Source organism: Mesocricetus auratus, unplaced genomic scaffold (assembly GCF_017639785.1).
Source record: "Mesocricetus auratus isolate SY011 unplaced genomic scaffold, BCM_Maur_2.0 Super-Scaffold_100001, whole genome shotgun sequence".
NCBI lineage: Eukaryota > Metazoa > Chordata > Mammalia > Rodentia > Cricetidae > Mesocricetus > Mesocricetus auratus.
This window is the reverse complement of record NW_024429187.1, coordinates 13,249,026-13,272,750: the sequence shown is the minus strand read 5'-3', so window position 1 is coordinate 13,272,750 and position 23,725 is coordinate 13,249,026. Positions and strand designations below refer to the sequence as shown.

Here is a 23,725-nt window from a genome sequence, read left to right as displayed (position 1 = left end):
CCTTTTACCATCTCACTGGTTCCTTTTTGTTTTTTGACTATTTAGGAAGATTTGTTTTATTCATTTTTTTATGTGTGTGTGTGCATCTGTGTGCAGTGCCCACAGATACGGGGAGAGGGCTAGGTCCCGTGGAGACAGAGCTACAGGCAGTTGTGAGCCCCTTACATGGCTGCTGGGAGCCGAACTCTGGTCCTTACAAGTGCAATACCTGTTCTAACCGGCTGAGCTGTCTCTCTTGCTCTTACATTAAAGTAAGCATCTGTCTGAAAAGTGAGTGGAGATTTGAGCAACCCAGCGATGCAGGGCAGTGGAATTAGTTACCTGCATGGCTTACTGTTAGCCACATTGTGAGAGGCGGCTTTGAAGGTGGCTCTTGCTGTGACATGTCTAACGAGTGAAATGTTGCAAACACCCCCTGTTTCTGATTGACAGAGGAAGAGCTGGCGACGCCTCCGCTAGATGGCATCATTCTCCCGGGAGTGACGAGGCAAAGCATCCTAGAGCTGGCGCGACAGTGGGTGGGTGCCCTTGACCCAGACAACCCCCGTAAGCCCAAGGCGGAGTCACCAAAGCCAGCCCCTCTGTGCGATGATACCATATCCTGTGCTTCTCACCAGTGTCATCCAATCTTTAAATCTTACCTTTAGCAGATCTCTCTAGAAGGTCTGTGTTGGCAAAACCAGCCAGTAAGTGGTTTTTTTTCCGGATAGGGCATACAGAGGACCAGCTGAACAGGCTGTGTAAGTGAGGAGGGATTCTAACTAGGCTCAGTCTGTGCACAGGGTGTCTTCTACTACTGGCTTACCTGGGTGTTTCCACCCAGACCTTAACTTCAATTGTAAGTTATTCCTTATTGCATTGGTGACACACCCTGTATTTTTTGTGCCCGTGACCGTTATAGGAGCTACAGATTTTCACTGACACATTAATATCAGCGTAAAGGTTGGTTTGTCTTTTTTTTCCCTCTACTGCCTCCCCCCACCTCCCCACTGTCTTAGATTTCTACACATGCTTATTTTAAAACGTAAGAGCACTCAAAGCAAATATGAAGTTGTTTGCAGTAAACTTTCAAATGCATGCAAAAGAGACAGGAGCACCGTTCTTTGAAAGGACGCGGCGTTTGTCAGGTAGATGTGGAGTGAATTGGCTGGATGGCACGAGTTCTTGGCTGGCACTTGTGACCCGTATGTTCTACAGGTCCCCAGAGACCATGAAAATGCTCTGAGCGCACTGTGGCCAGACAGTCCCGGTAGATAAATGCTTAGACATGATCTCCAGAGACCAGCCGCTTCTCTGGAAAAGACTGAAAGTAGAGGAAATGCGCTAAATCATCCTACCACGTTCAGAGTAGACAAAACACAACTGCTGCCGTTGGCTGGCACACTGGGCGTGACATTTGTAAACTGTTGGTTTAATTCCAGACAGCTTGCCCTGTCCCAAATATGTCTGCACTTGGAAACATGGCTTTTCGAGGCACAGCAGTTTCTGCTTTATTAAAACAAATAGACCAAGTGCAGCAGGCTCGATGAAAGGTTTGAGCCTGAGCTCGTCCTACAGCCCCGGGTCCTGAGCTTGGCAAACAGGTGATTATGGAGAGGTCTTTCCCAACTCTTTAACTGCAGTTTATCTTAAAGCTACACTGAAACAGAAACATGCCAAGAGGCACTTGGGTCAAACTTGCCAGACAGGGGAACTAGCCCAGAGATGAGGAGCAGCCAAGCAAGCACGATTCTGTTGACTTGCAAGCTGGTTTATTTTTCTCTCCATAAACACAGACCTCAACTGTTTTTAGTACTGTTTGCTGACTTTCTGGAACACAAATTGTTTAGTAATTTATTTAATTTTGAACAATCCCAGCACCCCTTGGTTTAATTTCTCATGAAGTCAAAATATTAGCTCCTAACAAAAAGTGACATTTTCAGCTATATGAACTCAGCTTATGATTTTTTTTTCCCGTTCCTGAAGGCAATCAGATCAGGGCTAGTGTCTACTGTTACTAGACGTTTGGTCTGAAGGAAGCCCCCCAGGCTTCTGGGAGCCAAGTGTCCTCAGCTGTAGAGATGATGCCGCTGTAGACTTGGGCACGCGGCTGGCACGTGGTCAGTGGCAGCTGTCCCCGTACTGGTGCATGATGCAATCAGTGGTTCTCCTTACTGTAAAAGATGTGGGAAATGCACTAAGTAGCACTTAGAGCGAGTCAGTGTGTGAGACCTTACTTATGACATCCTGTAACAGGCATGTGTGAAAACATGCCATGAATCCATGGTGAGCATCTTGATGACTGTCATTTGGAATTAGGTTGCTCAGTTCATTGGAGAATCACACAGTGTGTCCCTTCCCACTCAACATGTTAGGGCAATCACACAGTGTGTCCTTTTCTGCTTCTCTCAGAGGACCATTATGACACCATCCAAATTCAGCCAGATCCAACAACAAGCACTGATTTTCTTTTTCACTTGTAATATTCCAAACAGGGTGAGTTTAAGGTGTGTGAGAGGTACCTCACCATGGATGACCTGACCACTGCCCTCAAGGAGAACAGAGTGAAGGAGATGTTTGGCTCAGGGACGGCCTGCGTTGTCTGCCCGGTTTCAGATATTCTGTACAAGGGCCAGGTAAGACAGAGTCATTCCTAACCCTAGTTTTGCCCCAGAGTTGGCGAGATGGAACAGTGGTGAAGACACTTATCATCCAGGCTGCAAACCTGAGTTTTGGTCCTTGGGACCCACACAGCGGAAGGAGAGACAAACCAATTCTAGAAGCTTAGCTTACCTCTGACCCCATGTGCTTGGCAGACCCTCCCTCTACCCGATGCTCACGGTGAGAAAGTGCAGGAATGGAATTGTTAAAGAGGTAAACATTTACCTGTGACTTAATGAAGTCATAAGGTGTGCGAGGGAAAGCCAAGCCGGTTGGACCTGTGTTGGTACAGCGCTTCATCCTCCCGGTGGTTTAGTGAGAGTTCAGACATGACAGCCAGTCAGCTTCGTCCTGGTGAATGTGGAGCTGTGCCCAGGGACTTCCACGCTTACCTGGTTCTGTCCTATCTGGTTCCAGGACGCTGCTGTAGGAGTGGAGTAGTAATAGCTACAAAATGCACGTGAGAATTGTCTGTCTTCCGTCTGCCGCTATTGTTACTGCTGTAGACCACTGTGCAGATATTCCAAGTGGTGCGCGCCGGGCTTACTCAGATGTCTGAAGCAACTCAAGGATTTAGTTGTGAGAAAAAAGATAGTTACCTCTCTACTACATTAGTCTAATTTCTAAAGAGCAGACTTATTTATTTTATTTCATGTGTATGGGTGTATGGGTATTTTGTCTGCATGTCTGTCTGTGTACCGTGGGCATGCAGTGTCTGTGGAGGCCAGAAAAGGGTGTTGGCCCCTGAAACTGCTATCACAGGTGATTGTGAGCCACTGTGTGGGTGCCGGGAGTCAAACCTGGGCCTCTGGAAGCACAGCAGTGCTCTTGACCGTTGAGCCATCTCTCCAGCCCCCACTGATCCAATTTTACCTGCACCATACATGCATTATGTTGCCTGCTGGAGGCTTTTCCCTTTTATAGCAAAATCCAATCCCTATGCACATCTGCCTTCCTCTATCTTTAGAGTGCAAAGATAGAGTTATTTTACAGGCATTCCATAAATGTGTAAATGTTACTCTATGAGTGTATAGGCAGTCTGAACTGTGTAGACATTACTCTATAGGCATGTAGGCAGTCTGAACTGTGTAGACATTACTCTATAGACATGTAGGCAGTCTGAACTGTGTAGACATTACTCTATAGACATGTAGGCAGTCTGAACTGTGTAGACATTACTCTATAGGCATGTAGGCAGTCTGAACTGTGTAGACATTACTCTATAGGCATGTAGACAGTATGTAACTGTGTATAGGTGTATGCTTGTTATTCCTACAAGACTAACTGCTTCAGATGACTTGTTAAATGTAAATCCTCTGGTTTGTGAATTCAACATTACAATCTCAGCTGATTGTGATTATTATTGTAATTATTATTATTACAGATTATTTCACTGTGAATGAACTCCCTGGTTTTATGTCCATGTGGCAGAGAAGGGGACGCTGTATGCATGCCAGAGAGCGTTAGAGAAAAGCAAAGAGAGGAAGAGAAGATTGTAAGGGGCTAGTTTGAGTATTTTATGGCAATATCTACGTAGATATTGGTACATTTTAGTAATAAAATCCAATTGTTACTCCACTCTAGAAATAAAAAGTTTACAAAGGTTAACTTATTTTTAATACTTCTCCTAAATGCTTCTGAGAGATATGCAGAGCCCAAAGGGTTCGTAATTATCCTATTATACTAAAAAGCATAATAGGAGGAGTCTTTGAGAATATGAGCTATCTACTAAAATCAGACCATCAAAAGCCAGCCAGTCAGGCAGGCATGAATGGGCACGGCTCAATCTCTTTCAGCTATGAATTTAACCTTGCCTTCCCATGGGACTTGTGGCCCTTGGAGGTACGCCGTGCCCCAGACACAGGTTCAGAAACCCCTTTTGTGACTGGAGACGAGACTTGCTTTAATTTATCCCTTTGAAATGACTTTTTGTTTGTTGCAACACGTCTTTGAGTTCTGGTGTCTTGCCAGAGGGTTCAAAAGAGGGCAACTATTCATCCTGTGGATTCTTAGAATCCTGGGTTGAGTTCATCTACTGTTTCAGGGACCCTTTTAGTCTCCCGAAGTCCTTAGAACCATCTCGAAGAGTGGCATTCCAACTTTTTGTGCCCTTGGTTGAGTTGGTAGGGAACGAATGAGCTGTCCTCGGCTGGCTGGTTTTTATCCAAACCCCGAGCAGAAAGGACGCAGGTGTTGGAGGCAGCATGTGTGACAGGTGTGTTGGGTGCCTCCCTGGGCCTCCACCTCACAGGACACGGCGTGTTACAGGACACTGCCACCACATGTGCTTCCTACCCTCAGACCACTTTCTCCCTTCTCCTGCAGATGCTGCACATCCCGACAATGGAGAACGGCCCCAAGCTTGCAAGCCGCATCTTGGGGAAGTTGACTGATATCCAGGTAGACATGTTTACCCGGGAGCCAGCTGGGAGGTGGCTCAGAGGTTAACGGCGTTTCCTGTCCTTGAAGTGGACCTGGGTTCATTTCCCATAAGTCAGCTCACAGCTCCAGTTCCAGATCCGGTGCCCTCTTCTGCGTGCCTGAGGCACCCCACACATATGGCACACATACATGCATGTAGCAAAATACTTAGGTACACAAAGTAAAAATTAAAGAAATATTACAAGCAAACCCAACCTTAGGGCTTATGTTCATAAGGAGCTTGGTGAGGTGGAGCATGGCTTGAGTCCCTGTGCTTGGGAGGTATGAGCAGGGGAATCGATGAGTTCAAGGCCAGCCTGGTCTACATAGGGAGTTCAGGTCCACCAGGGATACATAGTGAGGCCTATCTGAAAGAAAATGCTAAAATAGAAAAGACGCATATAGGTGATAGATGTTCAGGTCTCCAGAATCCTCTATAAATGCTGCGTGGGCATGGCAGCTCAGCTGGTAATTCCAGCCTCTGAAAGAGAACCAGGGGAGTTCCCAGAGCAAGTGGTTAGTAAGATGACCGTATCGGTGAGCTCTGGGTTTGATTGAGAGACCCTACCTCTAGGAATAAGGTAGAAGAATGTTGACCTTGGGACTGTCCATGCATGTGCCCACGTGTGTGTCCACAAACACAGAAATGCATATACATGCACAACACACATGCACACACCCACAATAGAAAAAGAAGAAAATAACAAAAGACACGCATGGTAGACAGTTGAGAAAACCAGAACATTCCCCCTTGACTCATGAATCCAACGTGGGCTAGGGATGCAGCTTGGCAGGTACTGGGCTTTCTAGCACACGGGAAGCCCTGGGCTGCCCTGCATACAACCAGCGGTGTTTGGGGTGCGTGCCTACAATTCCACACTTGGGGATCGGAGGTGGGAGGATCAGAAGTTCATGGCCATCAGATATGTTGCAAATTTGAGGCCAGCCTGTGCTACAAGAGAGCCTATTTTTAAAAACAAATGAAAAGCCCAATGGTGCACTCAGAACCCACACTGAACAGAGACAGAGATCGGGGAGTGACTTAGACTCAGTCACGAAGCGCGAGTGCCCTGCATGTCCCATCTGTAATCAAAACCTCATCCCCCCCAATTATTTTGTGCTTGTGTCCTCAAGACTCCAAATTATCCTCTTACAAGATGGCAAATTGGTGCTGGTTAGCCAAGCGACTAGCTTGTCTGTTTCCAAGAAAAATAATCTTAGTAATTACTGAGGGGAAAAAAAGTATGGTGTGTTATATCATGTTGAACGTTTGATCTCTTTGGGTGTTACATGGAAACATGATGTTTCCCTGCAAAGTGTTCCACAAAATTGGAGACAAGAGTAACAACCACAAAAAAAAAAAAAAAAAAAAAAAACAAGGGAAAGAGAAACCAAGGCTCTTGCCAGTATGACCCGGGGAGAAATCTCTGAAACCTCAGATCTGACTTAACATCTGTTCCCCCGAGTGCTAGGCTCAGTAAGTGCTTGTCCCATGAGCCGATTATTCGGTCCTGGACACTCAGTTCCTATAAATACCTGCTGCAGGGGGAGAGTTTGACAGTTTCTTCTCCCCGCCCCCTTTATTTCTTTTTATAATCAGCGAGGAAAGGCACTCCTGGATTTTTGCAGAAGCCAAGGTAGACTAGGGCAATGCTGGCCATGCTGTCTGCTCTTGTGTCTCTGCCCCCCCTACTCATCCCGGCCTCCACTCTCTAGGTTGTCTCTTCCCCAGACGCTTTGCTCCGTGATGCTACCTGTCTCTGCCCAGCCCCCTACAGTTTGGTTGCCTGACAGGGTCATGGCTGACCTTCAGTGTTCATCCCCTGTAGGAACTTTTTAATCACTGAGTTTGTTTTTGAGACGGGGTCTCCCGGTATAGACCAGGCTAGACCTGAAACCCCTGTGGGGGCCTTTTAAAAGCCTCGTGAGCCATCCAGGACCCCGAAGTTCCGTTATAATCAGTCATACATTTGTCCCCTCCTAGAGCTGTTTTAACGCTGGAGTTCTTCACTTCTCTCTATGTCCCCTGGGGGTTTAGCACAGGGTCTAGGGAAGGAGAATACAGCCAGTAGTATTTCTTCACTGAAAGAAGGAACGAGATGCCAAGATGCATTTTTTTTAAACCAAATCAGGTGTCATTCTTAAGCATTTGCATATTCTGAGGAGAGACAGGAAAGGCATCCTGAATAGTGTGGCAGTGACGGGCTTCACAGTATCAAAACGAAATACTCGAGGCTTGTCATTTTATACAGAGGAAAGGCTTGTCTAGCTCACAGTTTTAGAGATTCAGCGTTGGCCTGGTCTTTGAGATTGGCAGGTGGCAAGTTACCCTGCAGCTTAGGTGGGTCCACTGTCCTAAGTGGATAGGGAGTGGCCCCGGTGACCCAGCCACACACCCTAAAATTCTGCTGCCGTTCAGCAGCACCACCCTGGGGGAAAAGCCTTCAAGCCAGAACCGTGGAAGGAGAGCCCACTGACTTCTCATCGGGCAAGTGTCAGATTCTTTTTCCTAAGGCACCCCTCGTGTTTCCCTCACGTGGTGGGTGTTGACACTGCTACACCAGTCTCAGGGCGGATGGAGCCTGGGCCTCGTGCATCAGGAAACGCAGTGCGAGCAGCGAGCTCTTATTTTGTAGGATGGGAAAAGACAGCTGTAGGTTCATACTAAGACCATTTTCATTTTATTGATTGAGACAGGGTCTCATGTAGCCCATGGTAGCCTCAAATTCCTGCAGATCCTCTTGCCTTCATCTCCCAAGTGCCGGAATTATAAGTGTGTGTTGACATACTGGATTTGCTAGATTTAGTTTTTGTAGATTTTCATTTTCACTTATGTGTGTATGGGGATGGTGGAGGTGTGTGTACTTTAGTGCACACGGAGGCCAGAGAGGACACTGGATCCCATGGAGCTGTCATTAGAGACATGTGTGAGCAGACACCCGGGTCCTCTGGAAGTCAGTGTGTGGTCTTAACGGCTGAGCCCTCATCTTATAGTTGCGGCTGCTTGGGTTTGTGGGGGTTTGCTGTAGTCTTGTTTCACACTGAAACATGTGTTTTTGCTTCTGTCACAGTATGGAAGGGAGGAGAGCGACTGGACAGTTTTGCTATCCTGATGGAGAAACTCAGTGTGTTGACGGTGTGCCTGCCACAGAAGACAGACCTCTGCTCCGAACCGTGACCGCCTGTTAGTAGTTTTGCATATTGTAGTTGCAGTGTTCATGTGTTACCAAGATTTTTCCTTGAGCCACAGAAGATTGCCAACGCCAAACGTCACCTGCACCGTGTAGTGATTGCCAACGCCAAATGGCACCTGGAAACGTGGTAGCGATTGCTTACTGTAGCTTTCTCTGCTGTAGTTTTCTCTGGAAAAGGTAATGATGAATGCCTCCCCTTGTCCTGCACAGGATCCAAATGTCATAGAAGGTAGGGTTCCCAGCCAATGAGACTTCTGTGTATGTGGAAGAAGGATCTGAGGACATTCCATAGGTGGCGTCCCTGTGGCTCAGGGCATCCTCAGGAACATTCAGCAGGGCTTTTTGTTATTGTTGCTGGTGAGGATTCTGGGTTTTTTTTTTGTTTTGTTTTTTTGTTTTTTTGGTGGGGGGAGTTGGACTCCCTAGGTAGCCCTGGCTGGCATGGTATCTCCCAATGTCTGCCCAGGCTCCTGGCTCAACCTTCTGATTTCTGGGGTGTCAGGTATGCACTGTCATGCCTTGATTTGTTTCTGTCTTTTAATCAAAAATTTGGTCACCTGGATTTCTTTCCTCCATGTATTTGCAGGTCCTTAAGTCCAAGCTAAGGGGTCTCTATCCCTTCTTGGTATCATGGTGTGGCCCAGTCTCACCTTGGGTGTCTGTGAGGCTCAAACTCCTTGTTCCCACTGTCTTTTGTACATAGTATTATAACCAGCTGCTCATTGTGCTGCTATGAGACTAGGGGTCCTATGCCTTCTAGATCTTTGTAGTCTCAAGGCCCAGCACATAGTAGGTATCCAGTACGTGTTTACCATAAAATGAACATAGAAGTATCACCATGAACTTTCTGTGTCACCATGCTGAAATGCTTTTGGAAGTTGTGCCTGACTCCAGCAGCATGTAAGCAGTATTACCTCAAGCTGTCTTTCTTGTCCATGGATTCCTACATCACTGGAAGGATCATCTTATATTTTAAGATTATATTGGAGCTGAAGTGATCGCCCTAGACAGAATTCATGATAAAATACCAACCACATGGAAATAACAGCCGCTGCACATTAAGTGTGGAATGTAAGATGGAGGGGTAGGTAGGGAGATACACTCTGGGTTTTGACCTTCATCTATACTTTGTACCATTCCCTTGGGTGAACATTAATGAGCACCTGGCTGGTTAACAGAATAATTCCAGACAGTGTTTTCCTTGTTTGGGAGTGGTGAGTGATTCATTTCCCAGTTTATTCAGGAGAAAGTCGGGTCCTGATAGAAAACACTCATCCTTGGAAAGTCAGTGCCCAGCCACGGTACCATGGCTTCTAGGTAACAGTGGCTTTCATCTTGCTGATGGAACTTGGGTCTCTTCAGAGTCCTGGGGGAGTACGTCATCCATTAGAGACATTCCTTAAGATGTTTGACCACACATAGCATTTTGGTTCCATTCTTTTAGGCAGAAACAGTAAGAAAATTGGGGAAGGAGAACATGGAAGGAGATGGTAAAATATGTCTTAGGGGGCCTTTCCCTTGGCAGTCACGAGTCTTGGGTGAGGTGCTCTGCTGCTCTCCACCCTCTCCTGTACATGAGGTAGCATCCTAAGAGATGCTTTGACCTCATCTCTAGTATGTATCTAGGAGAGACTTGCAGGTATATTAGCTGTCAAGTAGACCAGAGTGGACAGACCAAGTCCTCAGAGGAGGGAGATGACTTGTCTGCCCCGAGTCCACTTAAGACTTTACATTTCTAAAGGAGAGTGGCCTGTGTGACCGTTAGAGAGCATATGTCATGACCTCTTACGTAAAGAGTGGCCCGTGTGACCGTCAGAGAGCATATGTCATGACCTCTTACACTAAGAGTGGCCCGTGTGACCATTAGAGAGCATATGTCATGACCTCTTACGTAAACACCTATTGAGGTTTTCATCAGACTCTGTTGAAGGAAGATTGGAGGTCTGATACGGAGAGCAGCCTGCCATTCTTACTGAAGTAACAGGACAGGAGACCAACCTTTGAAATGACATAAAAGGAACCTCTGGAATCCCTTTTTCCTTGTGCACTATTTGATTAATTGCAGGGGCATAATGCAGCAAGACAGTCTCATTGTAACCAGGCAGTTACCCCTTCTTCAAGACTCACTTATCCCAACATTTAATTGATCATTTAAGGACAGAGACAGTATAGCATTAGGAACATGCTAGGCTAATCTGCTGGGCGCAATCAACAAATTAGTATTATTGCTGATATCTGCATAACCGACTGCAATTATCTCCTGTTTAATTGCATTGATCAAATGAGATTCAGCCAGTCACATGTAAGCAGGTATAAACACAACTGTTAGCTAAGATGATGGTTAGCTTAATTTGCATTTCTGGGTTTGTCAGCTTTCTGGAGAAAACCAGGAGTTTGAAAGCAGAGAGTCTGAGCCTTGGCTAATGTGGTTTGCTGATGGAAATGTGGTTGTTAGAGTCAGGATTCTACTAAAGGTGCCTAAGCAGAGGCCACGGGGCCCGAGGAGTGCTTCGAGCCATCGCAGTGAAGCAGGTGCTACCACGCAAACGGGCAATTTCTGGCAGCCTGTGTTTGTGAGCACATGAGGAAGTGGCTGAGGAACACGTTAGGGAGCCGTGGTTTTTCCTGCTGGGAGAAACACTCTGCGGTGGCTCTGGGAGATGGTTCACTGCTTAAGACAGCTCACTGCTCTTGCGGCCACCCAGGGTTCAGTTCACGGCACCCATCTGGCAGCTCACAGCTGCCTGAATTCTACTTCCAGGGGATCTGATGCCCTCTTCTGGCCTTCCGGGGTACCTACATGCATGTGGTACACAGAATAGAGTCAGGCCTATACACGTAGACAAAATAATCTGAAAAGAAACAAGTTATGTGGCGATGCCAAGAGCCTACCTTGGCCACTCTGAGATAAAACCCTTACCGTAGCAGTTGTTGCTTGATAATAGCATGTCAGAACTAGAAACCTTCCCTCTGCTGAGCGATCCTGGGCTGTGGAGACAGCTTTGAGCACAGACTAGGCAAAAGAGTAGACTTTGTGTTCTGCTTTCAGTTTGCTTTAAGGGAATTAAAAGTACGAAGCTGCCTCTGTAAATTCTTTTATTTGCCTTCCTAGTTCTGTGTTCTACATTAGAGTCCAGTGTCCTTAATTCAAAATCATGTCATTTAATTTACTTTGTGACGGAGGCTGGTGGCCTCTCAGAAGACAACAGTTGCTTGTTTCCATTGGATGCCGAGCAACTATTTAGAGCAATAGGCACTCTTTGGTCACATCAAGGCCAAGGGCTTCGCCAGTTTTTCATGCTCTGACCCGAGTAAGGTATAGGAACCCTTCCTTGCTGAGTGGGTTTCTCATGAATATGCAGATGCTGTAGTTACAGGCAATGGGCCCAGGGAGTGGTTTCACGGACCCCTGATAGCAACTGTCACTTTGTTTTGACAAGGGCAGGATTTGTTCCACTTTCTACGCTCTCCATATCTCTGCCCCTAAGGCAGCAAAGGGTTTCAGATTTTATTTTTTTGTATTATGTGTGCTACTGGACAGAGGCACACCCACAATGTACACCTCACACATCCAGAAACAGGATAGGAAGCTCTCGAAGAAAATGAATAGCATGTAAACATTACCTCATGTGGGGGCTGATAATGGGAACCAACTTTTGATATAAACGTGATACTTGACAGATAACGGGCTGGGGGGGGGGGGGGCTCTGAGCGCAGCTCTCCACTCAGACATGCTTCGTTTCGTTCTTTGTAAGGAAATCTTTTCTGCTCCGTTGGGAAGTTAGAGCTGAGGGCTGTGGGTTTCCACCAGGCTCATGTCACTCACCCCGGGCATATGTCATCGGCACGCTTATGTCACCTGCATCCCTCTGAGCAGTGTTGTCAGGTGCACCCAACAGACCATCCATGTCTGCATCCTTGCTCCTCTCAGTAAACTCAAGGTCCTGTCCACCACTCCAACTGCTCCTTGGTGAATGGCAGCAGATCTGGAAGTTCTGTACCTTACAGTTAAGATAAGGCGCCGTGCTGCTATTCCCTCTGGCTGGTTTCCTGGGGGCCTGGAAGTCATCCTTAGGGTCAGGAAACAGAATGGAGATCGCTCTTCAGTCCCCATGGCTCTGGTTCCTTTCCCAGGAGTGCAGGGCTTCTTTCAAGTGTCTACAGATAAAAAGACCTGGGCAGGTAATGCAAGAGGATTTCAGCTAGGCCAGCCTGAGCTACAGACTGAGTTCTAGTACAGCCTGGACTACAGGGCGATACCCTCTTTCTAATGTAAATTAATACGCTCTAGGCACTAAGAAGGCTGAGGCAGAGGCTATGAGTTCAATCTTCATTCCTCCTCAGGAGCAAAGCAAGACCGTCTCAAGATTAAACTCGCAAGCTGGTTCATGTCTGCACAGCTATAGATCTTTCTCTGCTGATGTCCAGTAGGGAATGCTCCCACAGCCTGTCTGGGCAGTCACAACTACACAGGCACAGGGTGTGGCAGATTTGGTGGCTGAGACAAATAAGTACAGTGAGCTTTGACATCAGAGACTAGGGGCGGGAGCAGAGGCAACTGAACAATAGTGTGCTAGCCAGCTCTCCTGCATCAGCACCAGGGAAACCACGGCACCGCAGCTTCTCTTTTGGGCAGACAGACAGAAGGAGACACTGTGAACAAGGCTCAGCTTTCAGGGAACATGGGTAGATGGCCTTGAGAGGATTAAAGGGGATGAAGTGGAGGATACCGGGTAAAGGAAATTACCTCATGCTTTGAAGCACAATTAAGCACTTGAAAGTGACTCTGTTGCGAACTAGCCATCTCTTGTGAAGCACTGTGTCTGTGTTAAGGACCCAAAGTGGTTGTATTCTGCTGGCAACAGAGTCCTCCTTGCTGTTGGCAGGTTCTTCAGATCTGTGATTGTGCGCACTTCTCTGCCACCAATAAAATAACTGAAAAAGCATTGTGTGTCTCCTGTCGTGAAACTGGCAAGGTTGCACGTGTGAGGTTGTGTCATGTCCCAAGGTGTTTGATCAGCGACTGTAGTAAGTGGAGGGTGCATCTTTGGACCACCTCAGCAACCAAGAGGTGAAGATTGAGGGTACCCGAAACCACACTACCAGAGCGAGTCCAGAGGTCTCCATCCTAGATGTTTGAGGAAGAAATAAAACGGGCTGGGGAGCCGGCTCGGGGACTAATTTGATCCCCAAAACGTGTTTGAAGGAACAAACTGACTCCCACAAGTTTTCTGTTGACCTCAGTATGTGTGCCACAGAATGCTCTCGTCACCCCCTAACACAGGAACACGTAAGTAAATTAAACAAGCAAGCCATCTCCTCTGGCTACAGTGGTTTGTTCCTGTCTTTGCAGGGTTGCACAGGAAGATAATTGCTGTGATGGTTAATGTCAAACATCAACTGTGTGTGTGAGGGCTTTTCAGGGGGTTATTCTGAAGGGGGAAGGAACTGCCCGGAGTTTGGGTGGCAGCATCTCCTGGGCTGGGATCTCAGACGTGAGGAGGAAAGGGGCCTGTTGAGTGAGGGCCTCTCCATGCCTGCTGCCTCCTTACTGGAGTTCTCACCACTTGGCTGCCACAGCCATCCATCTGGCCATGAGGCCTTCCTGCTGCGAAGAACATACTCAAATTAATGCAAGTCTTTTTTTTGATACATAGAATTGCCGTAAATTGTAAAGTGTCGTGTGTTAAACGACCTCGGCACACATTGTTAACCTGTGAAAATCTTGTCCCTTGCTAAGATCTCTCTGAGAGGGAGTTACATGTAAATGTTCAGGGTATAGCCTAGAATGCCCCAGAATGGAAGGACCAAAGAGAAACAGGGAGGGAAACACATGGAACTGGGAAAGATGTTGCCCCCTTCTGACAACCGTCAATGCCGCACTCCCACGGGAATGGCGAGGGAGACGTGACATTGCTGAGGGTGGTGACACACTTGCAGGCACTGATGGGACAGATGAGAAGAGACAGGCGTCTCCTTCGGGGTTGGAAGTGTCCCTTTGTGTTGGCTCAGGAAGCACAGAGCACAAGAAGGGGTTTCCAGTTTTTGTGATGATTTTTCCGTGAGGTTGATTTAATGTGATCTTGAGCACATTCTCCTAAGCAAGGGTCTTATTCCACAGATGACATGTGGCCTATGCCTCCTGTCACGAGAATGTATCGTACAGCCTGATTTCACTTAAGAGTGCTGACAAGAGTCAAATTGGCCTTCTGAAGCCAGGAACCTCATGGTAGGTGGTGTGGATGATGATCACAGACTGAGTCCCCTCTCAGCTTTCTCCCAAGAACCCAAGGGTTCTCACTCAGGAAGAAACACGTTGACTGTTTTCTCCTCCTGATTCACGGCAGGCAGTTCAGAGAACCAGCCAGCTAAGGCACCTCAGCTAGTTTACTTCAATGGCAAACACGAGAAATACAAATTCTAAAGCCCTCAGCGCTCCATTGACCCCCAAAGAGGGGCAACAAGCCAACAGACACCAACCTCAAGCATCTGTGGGGGAAGTGTCTTCAAGGGCTTGGTTAGCAATAGCCCTTAAATTATCATGTTTCTGGCCTGAATACCATGCCTTGAGAAGGTACATAGACGATTTTTTTTTAAGTTAGATGGAAAGGTTTTGGGGAGTGTGTGTGTGTGTGTGTGTGTGTGTGTGTGTGTGCCCGTGCATGTGTGTGTAATTGAGGGGTAGGATGACTATCAAGCAGCCACCTTCACAATAAAAGCTTAGCTCATGGTTTAACTAACTCCACTGAAGACACGCTGGCCATTGTGGTGTGCTCTGGAACCTGCTGCATTCACACAGTGTAAAACCCGCAGCTGTGTGCGCACTAGTGCTGCTGTGTTCGTCAGGCTCCACGTCGGAAGCATGCGTCATCATTTGGACGTGCCTTTCAGTGTGTTGCCCTTTGACTCAGCTGAGTATGTATGCATAGAGTGGATTCTATGTGGGTGGGTATTTTGATTACGTGTGTGTGTGTTGACATATTATGATTTATTAAAGCCACTGGAGATCAAAATGACAAAGCAGCCACACTAGTTGGCCATAGAAGGCAGGCACTGGTGGCACACACCCTCAATCCCAGGACTCAGGAGACAATGGCAGACAAATCTCTCTGAGTTCAAGGCCACCCAGGACTACAGGAGATTGAATCAGTCTTAAAAGAGTAGCAGAGCTCACACGTTTACTCCCAGGACTACAGGAATATTAAAGACAGGAGCAGGGTCTTCAGTGCTGGTCTCAGGCATGGGTTCTCCAGCTACGCTGAGGACAGGCAGCAGTCTGACTTGGTGAGAGCTCATGGAGACAGGCTCAGACCTTTCAGCCTGAGGTAGAGGTGAGAGCTAGTGGCTGGCTGCTTTGCTTTTCCGATCTTCAGCTTGAAGCTTGAGCCCCAGTATCAGTCTCTGGTTGTGTGTGTGTGTGTGTGTGTGTGTGTGTGTGTGTGTGTGTGTGTTTCACATGTGTGTACCATGCACACACAGGGACTGTGGAGGCCAGAAGAGGGTGTCAGGTCCTCCTGGAAATATGAGTTGATGGTTGTGAGCTGTCACGTGGGTGCTGGGAACTGAACTTGGGTCCTCTGCAAGGGCAGCCTGCGCTCTTGACCTCAGAGCCATCTTTCTGAACCCTGTCCACTCTTAACAAACTTTGCTGCTGCTCTGAGATAGAGTCTTATGTAGCCCAAGCTGCCTAGACTCACACATTTAGCTGATGGTGACCTTAAAGTTCTGATCGTCCTGCTTCTACCTTCCAAGTGCTAGGGTTACAGGCGTGAACCAGGGTTACAGGCGTGAATTAGGGTTACAGGTGGTGATCTAGGGTTACAGGTGTGAACCAGGGTTACAGGTGTGAACTAGGGTTACAGATGGTGATCTAGGGTTATAGGTGGTGAACCAGGGTTACAGGTGTGAACCAGGGTTACAGGTGTGAACCAGGGTTACAGGTGTGAACCAGGGTTACAGGTGTGAACTAGGGTTACAGGCATGAACCAGGGTTACAGTTGTGAACCAGGGTTACAGGTGGTGATCTAGGGTTACAGGTGGTGAACCAGGGTTACAGGTGGTGAACCAGGGTTACAGGTGGTGAACCAGGGTTACAGGTGGTGAACCAGGGTTACAGGTGTGAACCAGGGTTACAGGCGTGAACTAGGGTTACAGGCGTGAACCAGGGTTACAGGCGTGAACCAGGGTTACAGGTGTGAACCAGGGTTACAGGCGTGAACCAGGGTTACAGGTGGTGAACTAAGGTTACAGGTGTGAACCAGGGTTACAGGCGTGAACCAGGGTTACAGGCGTGAACTAAGGTTACAGGCGTGAACCAGGGTTACAGGCGTGAACCAGGGTTACAGGTGGTGAACTAAGGTTACAGGTGTGAACCAGGGTTACAGGCGTGAATTAGGGTTACAGGCGTGAAGAACTAGGGTTACAGGCGTGAACTAGGGTTACAGGCGTGAACCAGGGTTACAGGCGTGAACCAGGGTTACAGGCGTGAACCAGGGTTACAGGTGTGAATTAGGGTTACAGGCGTGAACCATCACACCTTGTTTAAGGTTCTCCAAGGAGCTAGTGGAGGACTGGACTAAACGAGCCACGTTCCGTCCCGTTCCTTCTTGTCAACCGTCTATTTAAATGCTTAGAGTCAGGTGTGCCTAGTCAGCAGGCGGCTTTGCTCCTGTATTTCCTCTCCACTCCTTTCTGTTTCTGGTGCTTTACTGTGGTCACTACAGTGCACACTGTGTGATTATTTAAGTCACTCTTCATCTCTCCCTCTAGACTAGAACTTTCTCAAAAGAATTTGTCTAATCCGGTTTCCAATCTTCCCAAAACAACATTCTTCTGTCTTAGTTGGGGCTTCTGTCACTGTGAGGAGACGCATGACCACAGCAACTCTTGTAAAGAAGCCGCATGCTGGCTTCCAACCATCTGTAATGAGATCTGGCGCCCTCTTCTGGCCTGCAGGTGTACATGCAGACATAATACTATATACATAATAAATAAACAATCTTTTAAAAAGAAAGTGTTTAACCGGGCCTGGCAGCCGTTCAGAGGTTTAGTCCACTGTTTTCATGGTAGGAAGCCTGGGAGCATGTAGGCAGACGCTGGGGAAGCAGCTTAGCGTTCTACATCTGGGTCCTGGGGCAGCAGGGAGAGACTTTGGGCCTGGCTCAAGCTTCTAAAACCTCAAGGCCCACCCCAGTGACACTTCCTCCAACAACGTCACTCCCTATGAGTCAATGGAGGCCATTTGCAATCAAACCACAACATCCTCAATCACAGACAAGTGTTCCTTCTAAGCACTCAGCACAGAGCCTCCCATCTAGCAGGGCATTTGGCAGCTGCATGCCTTCGTTTTCTTGGAACTACTCGGGCCAAGCGTCGCAGCCTGGCTTACAGGTTCTGTTGCGTCCTCTTGGAGACTTCTCTGGAAACAGGCCTGATCCGGAGGTGACAGCTGAGGGAGGGTCAGCAGCATGAAAGCAGCTGTGAGGTGCTAATCCTAGCATCTGGGCACCTCCTGTCCAAATCCCTGGATTTCACTGCATGGGCTTCCTCCCTACCCTCCATGTGTGGCCTCATCCACGCTCACGGACAGGATTTCCACCCCGGTACAGTTCTCTGTAATGGATTCCGTGCCCAGAGATGCAGCTAGTTTGGCTAGGACCCATCACCTTCTCAAGTCTGGACTTTGCTATTCCCACACAGATATTATGGGTCCAGCTCCTCTCTACATCAACACTCTTGGAACGAGATCACTGCCGGCTTGCCTGATTATGATCGCCTTGGACCCCACCAGCCAGCCTGTCTTTAACTCAGATTCTGAAAATGGCTTTGATTCGACCTGGATTTACCACAGCACTCTGCCCACGGTGATTTGGGCTGCCTCCTGCTTTCTCAGGGCTGGTCTGGCTCTGGTCTTCACTGTTTTGTCCTGCCAACTTCCTCTCGAAGCCTCAGCTTGCAAGAGCTCTCCTACTTGGCCCAAAAAGACATAACCATTTAGCTTTGAAAATCATACTAGCTTCCTGGTGTGTGGGTTTAATTTAATTTAATTTTTTTTTAGAGAGTATCTTTTACAATCTAAAATTGCACCTGCTGGATTAGTTTGGAAGTGATTTAAAACCTTGCCACGTGCGGCTCTGCTAGCAGACCAGTGGCAGCAGAAACCGCCGTGTGCCTTTTGGAAATAAACACAGTCTCTAAGACCCTTGTCACGCCTCCCGAATCAGAGTCCTCATTTTAGCGTGATGACTTCTGTGCACGTTCAGTCCGCAAGCACCCATCTTAAACAGAGTCGTAGCAGCATTGCCTGGCAACCAGACCATCTGCGAAGTGTAAGTGACCTTATACGGAATTGGGGGTTACAGGAGTGATTGGCTCTGTGGATGAAGTGCTCATTAGACAAGTGTGAAGATCTGAGTTCAAATCCCCAGCATCCATGTGAACACTGAGGCACAGCACACATGTCTGTAGGGCCACTGCTGGGCAGAGGGGACCGGAAGACCCCGGGGGGGGGGGGGTTCTCAGGCCAGCCAGACCAGCCAGTCCATGAACACTGGGTTCAGTGAGAGACCCTGCCTCAAAAAATATGGTGGGAGAGTGATCAAGGAGACAGCAAATGTCAGCCTCGGGGTTTCAAATGCACACAGATAGGCACCGTTGTATACAGCACACGAAGTACTAATAAGCTAATCAGTTCTGGTGTTAAGGGGCTCACATTACGGCTCTCAGAGTGCCTTGGGTTGGGGTTGTGAAATGTTCCCCCTAAATATCTAGCCTTTCTTCCCAAGCATCTCCCTGGCACTCCTGTGAGGAAGGCATCATGGTGGTCCATAAAAATTACCACACAGGAAATTTCAGGAGCCCTTAATTAGCGAATTCCTACACATAATTTCCTTTTTTTTTTTTTTTGCCACTGTAGGCCTCAGGGCACAGCCGCACAATTAGAAACATCAACAAGCTTCGGCTGGGCTGTCTTTGGAATGCATCCCTCTCGAGTGCTTCCTCTCACAGTCTTGTAGGCTTGCAAGTGTTCTGCAAATGGTTGCTGGCTGGCTGAGAACATGTCAAGGGACTCGAGGCCTCCTAGGGTCAGCCCAGCCCAAGAGTCATCTTTAGAAACTAAACTGAGGCTGAGAGTAAGGGCAGTGTGTGTGTGTGTGTGTGTGTGTGTGTGTGTGTGTGTGTGTGTGTGTGTCAGAGTGAGTGTATATGGGGGATTGGGACCATGTGTGGTTGAGGATACACACGTGTACTTGTGCATTTGGAAACCAGAGAACAACACTGGGTATCTGCCTGCCTTTTGAGGCAGGGTCTGTGGTCATATGTTGTTTATGATCTAATAAAGCTTGCCCGGAGATGAGAATGCAAAGCTAGCCACAGCCATAGAAGCTGGACAGTGGTGGTGCACACCTTTAATCCCAGGACTGAGGAGACAGAAGCACATGGATCTCTGTAAGTTCAAGGCCACGCTGGGCCACATGAAAGTGAACCAGTCTAAAAGAAAAACAAGCTCATGCCTTTAGTCCCAGTACTAGAGAGACTGTAAGAAGCTCAGTGCAGTCTCAGGAGCAGTCTGAGGTTTGGTGAGGAGCAGTCTGGAGATGCAGTCTGAGGCTTGGTGGATCGTCCCTTCAGTCTGCGCATTGGTAGGGGTGAGCACTCTCTGGTGGCTTGGCCTCTTTGCTTCTCTGATCTTCATCCTGAACCCCAATATCTGTGTCTGGGCTTTTATTGTTCCTTTTACAGGGTCTCTCACAGGGACCTGGAATTAGACATTCAGGCTAGGCTGGATTACCACTGAGTCCCGGGAAGCTGTCTACCCAGTGCTAGGGTTATAAGAATGTGCTGCCATGCCTGATTTTAAAATATGTGTGGCATGTGTGGGTATTTACATATGACTGCAGATGTCCACATGGGCCAGAGATGTCAGAGGCCAGAGACATCAGATCATTTTGGATTTAGAGTTGCAGGCAATTGTGAGTTGCCTAAGATAGAGGCTGGGAACTGAACTTGAATCTCCTACAAGAGCAGTGCCTGCTATTACACTCCAAGCCATCCCTCCAGTCCCCATACCTGGCTTTTTATGTGGGTTCTGGGGATAAAATTTAGGTTCTTGTGTTTGTGAGGCAAGTGCAATTTTTTTTTTAAGATACCCACTGAGCCACCTGCGGAGCTGCCATTGAGTTTGTCTCCCTGCAGACCTTAGTTAGCTCCTAGCCCTACCCCGGCTCCGCAGTGTTTCTCACAGGAGGCTGGGCTGCATCTGAGCCAGCAGGCAGGAGGGCCTCTTCCTCCTTTTACACTATCACCAGAGCAAGAGACGCAATCAGGAGCTCAGGACACCACGCTCATGTTTAAAGTTTGCAAGCTTTCCCACTATCCAATGAAATAGCCCTAAATCCAACCACGGCCCGACATCTTCAAACGGCCAGACACCAATCTTCCCTTAGGCGACTCCCTTCCACAGGGCATGATGCTATTACCTGGTAGCCAATTCTTGCCCTGGGGTGAAATCCCCAGGTCTCCAGACTCGTTTTCCTTTCTAGGTTTTGTCTCTCATGTTTTAAGCCTCCCAGATGGCTCTGCTCTTGTCCTGGTTATGTCAACTTGACACAAACGAGAGTCACCGGGAAGAGGGAACCTCGGTTGAGACACTGGATTGGCCGGTAGGCATGTCTGTTTGGCATTTTCTTGATTGATGGATGGTGTGGGCGGTGCCAGCTCTGGGCAGATGGTTCTGGGTTGTGTACGGAAGCAAGCTGAGGGAGCCAAAGAACAACTTTCCTCCTCGTTCCTCTGGTTCCTGCCTCTGCTCTTGCTTGAGCTCCTCCCGTGACTTCACTCAGTGATGAGAACTCGCAGGATGAACTTCCCACCCCAAGTTGCTTTTGGTCAGCGTTTTGACACAGAGACAGTAAATCAAAGCAGAGCAGTTTCTCTTCAGCTGGGCACTCCTCAGTGGACGTGGGTGCTGATGGGTCAGTGGAGGAGACACAGGCCCTGTAGGGAAAGGCACTAGCCAAAGAAACACACCACGAGCAGAGCCAAAGAAACACACTTTGTCCCTGCAACCAGGACCAAAGAAATGCACCCTGACCCTGAAACCAGTGCCAGAGAAACGCACTTTGCCCCTGGAATCAGAGTCAGTGAAAGAAATGCACCCTGGCCCTAAAATTAGAGCCAAAAGGCTTAAAAAGGACCAGAGGAAGAAACACACTTTGGCCCTGAAACCACAGCCAAATCTGACCCTAACCCTGTGTAGAAAAGTAGCCAATCCTGGAGCAGGAGCTCTAGCCAATCTGAGCTCAGCATTGAGATCTCACCAATCCCCACCCTGGAAGCCCTACATAAACCCTTCAATAAGCTTTGGGTGAAGATCACATTTTGCAGCCGAGCAGAGATGACCCTGGCCAGAGCAGAGACCTTCTCCTGGCAGAGCAGAGTTGTTACACTCGGCTCTCCACTTCCGGGAACAGAGCTGAATTGTAGCAACTTCGCCCGGGAAACCTGTGGGAGCAAAACTGCTACACTGGGCAAACATCCCCAGCTGGAAGACCCTCCCCTACTGGAGCAGAGTGGATACACTGGGGAAGCCTCTCCCTGAGGCAGGGTTATAAACTGCTATATATATCCGGAGCTCCAGGATACCTTTCCACCTGAGCTGTGTAACACTCAGTATTCTGTGACTCCCCAGCGCCAGAATACCTGACCTACCCGATCCGTCCAAAATGCCTACAGGCCCTACAAGCTGTGCTCCTCTCACACTCCTGGCTGGGAAGCATGGTTTCGGGGTTTCCCATGCTTGGCTGGTTGTTGGGGAAGTCCTGTTATTTGCCTGTGCATTTGTCAATAAAGTACTGTCTGGCCAATAGAAAACCTAGATAGGAGGGACTAGGAGTCGAGGAGGATTCTGGGAAGGGGAAACACAAGAGAGTCGAGATGTAACCGCCATTGGGGGTAGGAAGCCTGGAACTATTCTCCGGTAAGAGACATACTTAGATTAACAATTATGGGGTAATTACTTAAGTCAGAGCTAGCCAGTTAGAAACAAGCAAGGCCAACAGCTTCATAATGAATATAGCCTCCTGTGTGTTTATTTGGGACTGATGCGGATCTAGAAGCAGGCTGGCGTGGCAGAGCCCAGGCGACTGGCGGGGGATAAACCAAAGCGGCTAGCAAAAGAAAAAGCTTCTCTTAACAGCTGGTTACTTGCAACAGTCACTACCCCGTGTGTCTTTTCTTTTGAGCCAGGATGACTGCCGCATGTGTATGTGCGCTCCGCCAGCATGTGTGACGCCACTGGTGTGTCCATGCCTGAGGAGGCCCAGAGGAGAGATTTGGGCGAGCTGCCATGTGGGTGCTGGAAATTGAAACTTAGGCCCTCAGGACAGCGGCAAATGCTTTTATTTTTTATTTTTATTTTTTCGAGACTGTTATTGTTTTTTGGAGGCTGTCTTGGAACTCACTCTGTAGACCAGGCTGGCCTTGAACTCACAGAGATCTGCCTGCCTCTGCTGGGATTAAAGGCGTGTGCCACCAACGCCCATAGTACATTGCCAAATTTTTAGAAGAGTTATATGCAAACCCCAGCACATTGTGCAAACTCTTTGGATCTTTTTCTTCTTCCGTTGGAATGGGATCTGGGGCCTTGCACATGCTGGGTTAGAGACCTCCCAGCCCTTTTTTTTTTCGTGTGTATGCCAGTCCTGTCTGTATCTTCCTGCATCAGAGCCGCAGTGACTAAGGAGGCCAGAAGAGGGCGCCCGGGTCTCTGGCACTGGAGTTTACCTCGGTGGAAACGACAGATCAGAGAATCTGTAAATGCCAAGTTAGCTGTAAGCAGGATTGAGTCCTTGATTGTGCTAAAAGAAGTAAACCACCCATGATTCTCCTTATGCGCTGAGCATCTGACAGCAGAACCCCAGGGGAATCCCAAGACAAACCAGCAAGGGCCAGTTAGCTGGCAGAAGAGTGCATTGGTGACCCTGGGTCTCAGAGGGTTAGCCAGGGATGGCCCATTCTCTGGAGGTTAGTCGGTTACCAACGTGCCTTTCCTTCTTACATCGCCATGCTCCGGTGAGGAGGACAAGGGAGAAAGGTACATGAACCTGTCTTAAATTACCCGTTAAACAGACAGTGGGACAGTCGGAGTGCCTAAAGGACAAATTCGAAACCATAGAGTGTGGTGACATCATTCTTGCACAAATAAAGCCTGTCTGGGGGGGGGGTTGTCAGAGAATGGAGCTTGCTACTAGCTAACCATAGAGGTCTGGAGGTCTGGACAGACAGGCAGGAAGTGATGTAGCTGGGCAGAAGCAGGATGTAAGCAGGGAGAAACAGGAAATCGCTCTCTTCTCTGCTGAGACGCTAAGGAGGTGAGGTGTGGCTGTGGCTTGCTCCTTCTCTCTGATCTCTCAGCATTTCCCTCTGTATCTGACTCTGGCCTTTTATTATCTAGACCAATTAAGGACTCC

General features: G+C 48.2%; 1 protein-coding gene across 4 annotated transcripts in view; it reads left to right on the top strand.

Annotated features, from left to right (window-relative positions):
* Positions 1–13,201, top strand: part of Bcat1 (branched chain amino acid transaminase 1) — a 74,671-nt gene extending 61,470 nt beyond the window's left edge. For 3 of the 4 annotated variants that reach the window (XM_013115522.3, XM_005072930.3, XM_013115523.3), the window contains exons 8-11: positions 433–518; positions 2,475–2,615; positions 4,966–5,040; positions 8,133–13,201. In XM_013115522.3, coding sequence (XP_012970976.1) covers positions 433–518; positions 2,475–2,615; positions 4,966–5,040; positions 8,133–8,174 — 344 coding nt within the window. In that variant the 3' untranslated portion in view covers positions 8,175–13,201. The remainder of the gene's footprint in view (positions 1–432; positions 519–2,474; positions 2,616–4,965; positions 5,041–8,132) is intronic. The other variant, XM_040743589.1, reaches the window with a different exon arrangement.
* The last annotated feature ends 10,524 nt before the right edge of the window (positions 13,202–23,725 follow it).